The 9,532-nt window shown below is 35.3% G+C and overlaps 1 protein-coding gene across 1 annotated transcript in view; it reads right to left on the bottom strand.

Annotated features, from left to right (window-relative positions):
* Positions 1 to 5,030: 5,030 nt before the first annotated feature.
* The window catches only part of SLC38A4 (solute carrier family 38 member 4), a 67,992-nt gene continuing 63,490 nt past the window's right edge, over positions 5,031 to 9,532 (bottom strand). The window contains exons 15-16 of the mRNA XM_060166454.1: positions 9,026 to 9,123; positions 5,031 to 7,524 (exon numbers count right to left, since the gene is read on the bottom strand). Coding sequence (XP_060022437.1) covers positions 7,423 to 7,524; positions 9,026 to 9,123 — 200 coding nt within the window. The 3' untranslated portion in view covers positions 5,031 to 7,422. The remainder of the gene's footprint in view (positions 7,525 to 9,025; positions 9,124 to 9,532) is intronic.

Genomic DNA, 9,532 nt, shown 5'->3' with positions numbered 1-9,532 from the left:
CTTATTTCCTTCTCTCTTTCTCTCTCCCTCCCTCCCTTCTTTCCTTCCTTCCTCCCTCCCCTCGTCCCTCCCTCCTTCTCTCTCTCCTCCTTCCTTCCTTCCTTCTTCCTTCATTCCTTCCTCCCTCCCCCTCCTCCCTCCCTCCCTCTCTCTCTCTCTTTCTCTCCCTTTCTTTCTTTCTTTCTTTCTTCCTTCCTTCCTTCCTTCCTTCCTTCCTTCCTTCCTTCCTTTCTTTCTTTCCCCAGTCTCTTTCCTTCCTTTCTGTTGTTCAGATTAGGTGAATTCTATTGATATTTACTCAAGTTCACTGATTCTATCCTCCATCATCTCCATTCTACTACTGAGAACAACCAATGTATTTTTCTTTAAATTTCTGTTATTGCATTTTTCAGTGTATAATTTCCATTTGGTTCTTTTTGAACTTCAGTTTCTTTGTTGAGATGTTCTATTTTTTTCACTCATTTCACGGAAATTGATAACTGTTCATTGAAGCATTTTTATGATTGCTGCTTTAAAAGCTTTGTCAGATAATTCCAATATCTGATTCATCTCAGTGTTAGCATCAGTTGATTATCTTTTTCAGTCAAATTTTAATTTTCTTCATTCATGGTATGACAGATGATTTTCAATTGTGTATCAGACATTCTATTTAAATTTTTTACTGTAGCAGGCAGTCACTCTGTTTAGATTTGACACAAAGGTCCTGGCCTACTTTGTGGCTGTAGTACTAAGTACAGTTTAATGTTAAGAATCTTTGTTGTTTTATTTGCTCTACTTGGTTTATGTGACTCTGCTGGGGCTTCTACTGATCCCTGCTATTTCTGTGGTAAGAAAATAAAATATATTCTTTTAAGTCACTAAGTGTGTGGTAATTTTTTTTTTTTTTTTTTTTTTTTGCGGTATGTGGGCCTCTCACTGTTGTGGCCTCTCCCGTTGTGGAGCACAGGCTCCAGACGCGCAGGCTCAGCGGCCATGGCTCACGGATCCAGCCGCTCCGTGACATATGGGATCTTCCCGGACCAGGGCACGAACCCGTGTCTCCTGCATCAGCAGGCGGACTCTCAACCACTGCGCCACCAGGGAAGCCCATGGTAATTTTTTATAGCAGCAAAGGAAATCTACTACACAGTATGTGGAAAGCGTGTGCATATATGTGTGTGTGGGGGTGAGTGGTCAAAGAGAGGAATCATGTTCTTGTGCATAATGCTTGCTCTTGTACTCCATCTCTTTACCTGATAACTCCAATGTGTACTTTAGGATTTAGCTTATGGAGTATCTGTTGCCAGCAATCCCTGACAACTTCTCTTTCCCAAGGCTGACGTGGGCATTCCCCTTAGTAGTTCCAGGGAATCCTGGGTATATACTAAAGAATTTTCCATTTTATATTGTAACTATCTGTATACATGTGCTCCCTCCTCTAGACTATAAGCTCCTTAAAGATGAGGACTACTCTGTATTCTTGTACCTAGTGTGGAATCTGGCACATGTTCCTCACTGAGTAGATGTTTACCTGTTAAATTATTCAGCCTGAATGTCAAGGCAGAGTGTCCTTCAGAAGCACTTGACTTTTCTACTCATTTCCAGGACCAAGCTGCAGAAATCATTGCTGCATGGTATGCTTTGGAATTCTCCCATTGGAGAGAGTTCTTCCATCCCTTATTCATGACTATTGCCAAACATTTGAACTAGAGTTGTGACTATGTTCAAGAAAGAATCTTCTGACATTTCCAAAAATTCCAAGCTAAATGATCTTGGGAATTGCATTACACAGAAATTATTCCAGCAAAAATGAAGAAACTAAAGCTCAATAAAATTAAATGACTTGACCAAAACATGTATATGGGACTCAAATCCTGGTCTACTGACTATGCTACACCATTTTCTTCATGTCATCCCTATCTTGTCCCAGCCCTACCTCTGGCCATGGTCTGCCCCATCCTTTTAGGTTCTGCTTCAGTCATCAATGACTATTCCCTAATTGTGAATTGCAATTTCATTTAATTCTGCCTTTAGACTCAGCTGAAAATATAGAAATTGGCAGTATGCATTCATTCTTTTTCCAGAAAATATAAATAGAAAATTTTTTTCTTCTGAGAAGTTTTTCCTAACAATAAAAGGAATATATAGTCTTTGTAGAAAATTTAGAAAATAACAGAAACATATGAAGGTGAAAACTAACATTGCTAATTATTTTACTACTTACAAATATCTACTTTTAACATTTTAGGTCTCTTTCATTTTTTTCTATGCCTATTTTTTCTATTCTATGTAGTTTTAATATGTAAACTTGGGATAAGAAAGCATTTATTCTTGGTTTTTTTTTTCACTTAATATTATACCATAGTTTTTCATTTCATTGGTGATTATTCAAAAACATTTTTAATGACTGTGTCATATTCTAGCCTATGAAGGTCCTAGAATTTATTAAATCATTCCACAATTTTGGATATTTGGAGTATTTCAAAATTGTAACCCATTATATGTTGAAAGAATACATGAGTACATATTAGTCAATTCACTTCTCTGATTATTTCCTGAGAATAGATTCTTATAAAAGAAATTGGTGGATCAAAAGACAACAACATTGAATTTTGTAGTTTCATATTGCTGCCATAACAAATTATCACAAATTTAGCAGATTAAAATGACACATTTATTATCTCACAGATTTGTAGGGTCACAAGCCTGGCTGGCTCAACAGAGTACTCTGCTTAGGGTCTCTCAAGCCTCAAATCAAGGTGTTGGTGCCCTAGGCTCCTATTTGGAGGCTCGGAGAAGAATCATCTTATTGGCTCATTTAAGTTGCTGGAAGAATTCATTTCTTTTTCACAGTTTCCATGTGGTCTCCTCCATCTTCAAGCCATCAATGACAAGTTGAGTCCCTCTTACACTTTGAATATTTTTGACTTTAGCTGAAGAAAGTTCTTTGATTTTAAGGGTTTATGTTACTAGATTATTCAGGATAATCTCCCTGTTTTAAGATCTGTATTTCATTTATATCTACCAAGTCCCATTTCCCTACATATTTTCAGGTGCCAGGGATTAGAGTGTGAATACCTTTGGGGGACCATTCTGACTACTACAAACATTTGTGAGGATCTTTATAAGTATGGTCAGAATGCTTTCCAGATAAGATTAGCAAAGCAAAGATTTCTGTCACCAGAATGAGAGTGATCCACTCCCCACACTCACCAGGACAGAATATTACTTTTTCTTTATCTTAGTACTCTGACGGGCAAAACAATTTTATTTAATTATGTTTTTACTTGCCTGTCTTTGATTCATAGCGAGGTCATACTATTTGTAAATACTCATTCACCATCCATTTCTTGTCAGTGATTTCATGACCGTTGCCCGTTCTTCTATCAGATTCTTGGTATTTCCCTTATTAATTTGTATTATCTTCATACATTAAGGATATATTGGTCTGTATTTTGTAGTAGCTATTATTTTTAATTGTTTATTCTTTAATGTACAGAATTATTTTTTACTGTTGTGTAGTTATGTGTATTCATCATTGCCTTTGTGATTTCTTCCATTGTGTTCTACTTTCACATGCAGCTATCAAATAGTTTTTCCTAAAATGTCTCCTGGTTATGTTTTGGATTTCATATTGAATTTTTTCATTTTGGTGTGCGGTGTAAAGTTTTTTTTTAAACTTTAAAAAAAATCAGTTTCTTCAACAGTAATAATTAGTACAAATTTTTTTATTGGGAAAAGACAGTCATGAAGATGCATGCTACAGAAGCAAAGGTTATGCAAACTGCTTCTGCACATGAAGGAAAATGCAGAGAAAATGGCAGAACTTCCAAGCTGGTAAGTAAGAACCAAATGAAATAATTTCTCATTTCCTCTATATGTGCCTGTAACAAGGGATGAGAGAACTAATGAAGTTGATTACAAGTAGCCAGAAAGGATTTTTGATGTTCTGGGCTTATCTAGGTAGTTCTGGGCCTCCTAATGAAGATTTAAAGTGACTTAGAAAAAGTTATTTTTAATCAAAGAGCTGTATAAAAGAAGAACTAAATTAGCATACATTAAATAAAGCTAACTACAAGGCAAAAATACACCAACATAAAAAAAAAAAGAGAGAGAGAGAAAGAAAAGAAGACTCTTACCCTCCAAATTTGAAAATCTAAAAATTAATTATGACAATACCATTCCAATTAATCTTATCCCAGTAAGAGAGGAATTGCAGAACACCTTTAGGAAAATGAGTAAACATGCCATAGACTGGGAAAATATATTTGCAATTTGACAGGGGACATGTATTCAGAATACATAAAGAACTCTGACAAATACACAATAAAAAGACAAACAACTTAATTTTAAAAGTAAGCAAGAGATTTGAACAGACCCTTTACAAAAGGATAGATGAATGGCTATTAAATACATGAAAAGTGCCCAACACTAGTCATCAGGGAAATGGAAATGAAAATCACGATGAGATAACATTTCACACCTACTTGAAAGGCTCTGAAGTACAAAAGACAATGTCAAATGTCAGCAGGGATGTGGAGCAACTGGAACTTGTATGTATTACTGGTGAAAATGAAAATGGTGGAACCACCTTGGAGACCTACTTGGAAGTTTCTTAGAAAGTTAAGCATAAACTTAGCACATGACCTGTCAATCCCACTACTAGTCCATTTCTACCCAATCCTCATCACTCCCATGTTGCTTTCCCTTGTCCCAAATCTTCCATGTCTTTATTTTACTATTTTCATCTTTCTTCTAGTCCCTCTTTTTCCATCCCAAATGAATTCTCCCTAATTCACCATAAAGAGTCATTTCTTCCACACTCATTCTAGGATGATATAAAATAAGAACGATTTAGAATTAGCTGTGTATTTTGCCAAAATAAGATGGCAACTATATTTTTGAAAGGTATAAATGTTAGTTATATGTCAAGAGGAGCAATAAAAATGGAACATATACCAAAATAAAAGAGACAATATTTAGATTAAAAATGTTTTTTCATGTATAAATAATTCACAGCCTTCAACAATAGAAAGAAAATTGCATCATAGTCATTTGAAAAGTTCATTTATTATATACCAATATACACTTTCTGTAATAAAAAAGCCTCCCAATACATTGAACCATCTTATAAATGAAATAAGAAAATAAAGTTTTCATCTGTTTTTAAATGGGGCTAAATTAACCAGTACAAGATGCCATATGTATGTCTGCCCTGCAGTCTATGAGATCTATGATCCTGAAAAAGGCCGTGAGAAAAAAATGGTGCTTTATTATTTGGCACTGTAGTATTGCTCTTGAATATTTATATAATTAAACATGTTGATATTTTCAAGTCAGTCATTTCAAATGTAAAGCATTCAAAATATATACAGATTTTACAGTTTTTCAATTTTTTGGATCAATCTTTGTTATTTACATTTAAATACATTCAGACCAAACATTTTTTTTAACACTCAGAAGGTACCTTTTTTCACTTTCTATTTTGATACACTCTTTAGATGAATGAAAATAGAAATATATCTTAAAAATGCTATTTGGCAAATTTTTTCCAATAATAGTATGTCAGAAGTTATGATAGTTTCTAGTAATGCTCAATTTCCTTAACAAAGTGCACCATTTTACAGTATTATGACTCTAGAAAATAATACAGAAAACAAATATATATTTACTTAAGGCACATTCCAGCAAAAACTATTGAAATATGATTTAATTTTATCATACTTATATATACCTATATTTCATACTTGGCTGTACTAAAATATACAATAAATGTGCTTGATACTGATTGAGAAAAAAAAAAGGAGCAAACTCCAGAAATTCTAGGCAATGAATACTTAATTTTAAATCCATTTCATGAAATTATGTTGTAGAAGTGAGCAAGAATAATCATTTGCATCTCTTTGTAGTGTTAGCATTTTTATTTTTATAGAAAATGGCTCAATATTGTATTAAATAGCAAATGAATGTCAGCAAATACCTGTGCAAGCTAAACTGAATGAAATCCTATTTTAGACCTGTTAAATTAAAAGAACAACCTTAGGGCTTCCCTGGTGGCGCAGTGGTTGAGAGTCCGCCTGCCGATGCAGGGGACACGGGTTCGTGCCCCGGTCCGGGAAGATCCCATATGCCGCGGAGCGGCTAGGCCCGTGAGCCATGGCCGTTGAGCCTGCGCGTCCGGAGCCTGTGCTCCGAAACGGGAGCGGCCACAACAGTGAGAGGCCCGTGTACCGCACAAAAAAAAGAAAAAAAAAAAAGAACAACCTTAGTATTGATAATTATTTGCAAATAGGGAACTTACTTTCTTCTAGATGATTACGATAATATTGTAAACATTGAAGAAGAGCATTACTGAACTATATAACTCAGATTTCAAATTTAATATATCCCCAATAAACAGATACGTACACATGGATTTTTGAGCCCATCAAATTAATTCCCTACTCTCATCCCCAATAATATAAATGTTTGACTGTGAAGAGAGAAAACTACACATGTAAAAAATAAAAATCAAATGTACCATACATTAAAATTCTGATGACTACAGAATAAGATTATATACATAAACATATAGCAATCACAGTTTCCTGCACTGAATGTTTATCAAATAAAAATGTATCAAACAATACTGGGTAGTGTAGCTCCACATGAATCGTGGTCTTCTAAAAATTCTGAATGAGAATGGAAGACGAGAGGGAGGGCATTGTTCAGTGACAAAACTATGACAAGAGGATTGGGAATACCATTGATAAATGCTTCCAGAACACGCAGTTTAGATATAAGCATTGTTTTGCTGTTGTTCTATAATTTAAATAAAGCCCCTCTCTATGTTTCGTAAGATGTTTTAACATTTACAAAAGATCTACTGAATGAAGAAGTCACTAATTCAATGTCACAAACAGGATGGGCAAAATATTCCTTTAGCGTTGACCATAAGATGTTCTAGCCTGGTGTCTCATGTACCGTACAGAGACAGTTCATAAAACATGCCTTTGCCTCTGTTATTAAATACACCCAGAGTATTTGGTGCAAGATTGAGGGAAGGTGTTAAATAGTAATAGCTTTGCCACCAGGGCATTTTTGTTTGATGTTCTGAGAATACAGGAATTTGGTACTTTTGTGGGGGGAGAAGGTGGGAGGAGAGGGAAGAGGGTATTATCATGCAGCTACCCTTATTCTGCTTGTGCAGAAGCAAAAATACATCATCTCACACTGCTCTAGTAAAACCTGGGTAGAAGTGTGCACCACAGATTTGAAACACATAAACAGCCGTTTGTGATGAAAATGATGATTTCCTCTTCTGCAGGTGCCTGGTGATATTGCTGGTAAACATCTTTGGAATCTTCCTGTTATTTCCTGTGAATAACATTCCAATCGAGATAACTCAAAAGTCTTTGGGTTTGCAACTACCTCCAACAGGAAAATACGGTATTTTTCCTTGGGTTAGTGATGCTTGGAATTTGGGGGATTGTAAATCCAGTCAATTATAATGAGTGCCATGCTTCCAATCATAAAGATGATTCCAACCACAAGGAAAATTAAAGCCTGTAAGTCAGAGAGAACTTGTCAGGGAACACAGAAACTATACTTCCTGAGTACAGTTTGCTTTTATAAGTTGCTTACTTAAGGCAGCCATCTGATTTGCATATTGAATTGTATTATCCTTATAGCTTAGATGTCCATGCCTAGCAGTTCAATCAGTTTAGAACCCTAGCTGGGGAAAGAGGGTGAATACAGTAGTAGTGAGATTTAACCCAAATGTTCAAAATAGAAAAATGGTTAATTGATTTGGTACATCAGAATGATGGAATACCCTGTAATCATTACAAATCAAGCAATAGAAAAAGATTTAATGACCTAGGGAGCGCTCACAATCTTTTAGGTGAAAAGGGTCAGGTTATAAAAGAGTAGTATGTATGATATGATTAAATTTTTTAATGCAAACAAAAACAAAAGCCTACTATAATGCATGTTTCATATTCCTTGAAAAACTTCAAAGTGTATGTGTGTGTATGTAATTACATATATACACATATATATACATGTACATATAATTACATACAAATATTTCATAATTTTAACACTAGAAGGAGCCTTATATATTACCACACAGATCAATCTCCTAATTCTGCATATGAGGAAAGAGCAGCTAAAGTTTTTATTTCACTAGAAAGGATCTAGTAGATAATTTTACTCGCTTTTATATCTGGTCAAACTGAAAATAAAAAGACAAGTAATTTGCCAAGGTCACACTGCTATAAAGTCCAAGCAGAATGGACTACATTGAGTGGAAATTATGGGGCAAGATGATGGGGGGAGCTTTTGATACCAAAGTCCCTGAACCATCTAGAGAGGAGAATGATTCCCAGGCAAAACTCAGGGTCAGTCAGTCAGACTCAAGCCTTAATATAAGACTTTATCAAGCAGTCATTGATAATATTTAATATTGGAAAAACAATTATTTCTAGTACATATTTTTGCAGTACTATCATGGGAAAGAAATATATACTCCCCAGGTTAATAAGACTGTAAATTATACTGTAAGAGATTAACTGGAAAACGAATGGTTCTGTTTCTTAGTCCACACCAGGGAACAACAAGATACCGAGGAGGGGAAAACAAAAGCAACATTTTTTTTTTTTTTTGGCCTTACAAACCTAACGAATATGACCAAAATGTTTAAATTTTTTCATCACACTGCTAGGGAGCCTAATTCCTTTCTGCATAATTTCCGGTGGATAATGCAGCAATAGCTTGGTGGTGGAAACTGGAATATATGGAAACCTGTGGGCAAACTCCATTAGCATTTGACAGGTAGGAAGGACTCAGCACAAGACATTTAATATTTGAAGAGAAGAAGTCCTGGAATCATCTGAGTGACAGAAATCCATGCCCCCTTTCTCTCCACCAGAGAGTTCCAGCCCATCTTTGATTTTTGGTTCTTGTGCACCAATTCATTTTTTGGAACTGTGTGCATGCATTTCCTGGTTTACTCTATGTAGTCAAAGAGCAAGTTATAATGGGAGAGATTGCAAACCTTACTTACCCCGACCTTTTGGGGTGACCTAAGAGGTTCTTTCTTGACAAGTTTAAGATAAAAAACTGCTGGAAGAATGAAAATCAGCATAGTGGCAGAAGAAGCCCCTGAGGAGAGACACCGGACAGGTCAAAGTCTTACTCAGCAGGGCAGAGACCCAAGGGCATACACTTGAAAGAAACCAAATCTAAAGCGACCCTAATCAAAGCACGAAAAGCTCTATAAGCTCATGGATGCTTATTCAAAGAAGTTATGTTTATAAATAAAGTTTAAATGCACCTAACATCATAGCTGGCTAGTAAGTATACATCACATATAATAAACAACAAAAAGGCTGAATGTTACAAATTTATAGGAAATTAGTAATATAAACACATACTAAGAAGGCTGAACTCATTACACACCCTTCTGATCCACTTCTAACTTTTCAAGTTGCCTACACCTGAGTTTTTAAAGTTTTATATTGTATTTAAAATGTGAGTAAACCCTCAAATCAGCAGAATGGAAAATCAAATA

The sequence above is a fragment of the Lagenorhynchus albirostris genome, chromosome 11 (assembly GCF_949774975.1).
Source record: "Lagenorhynchus albirostris chromosome 11, mLagAlb1.1, whole genome shotgun sequence".
Taxonomy (NCBI): Eukaryota; Metazoa; Chordata; class Mammalia; order Artiodactyla; family Delphinidae; genus Lagenorhynchus; species Lagenorhynchus albirostris.
The sequence above is the reverse complement of the archived record's forward strand: the minus strand, read 5'-3'. Positions and strand labels throughout refer to the sequence as shown.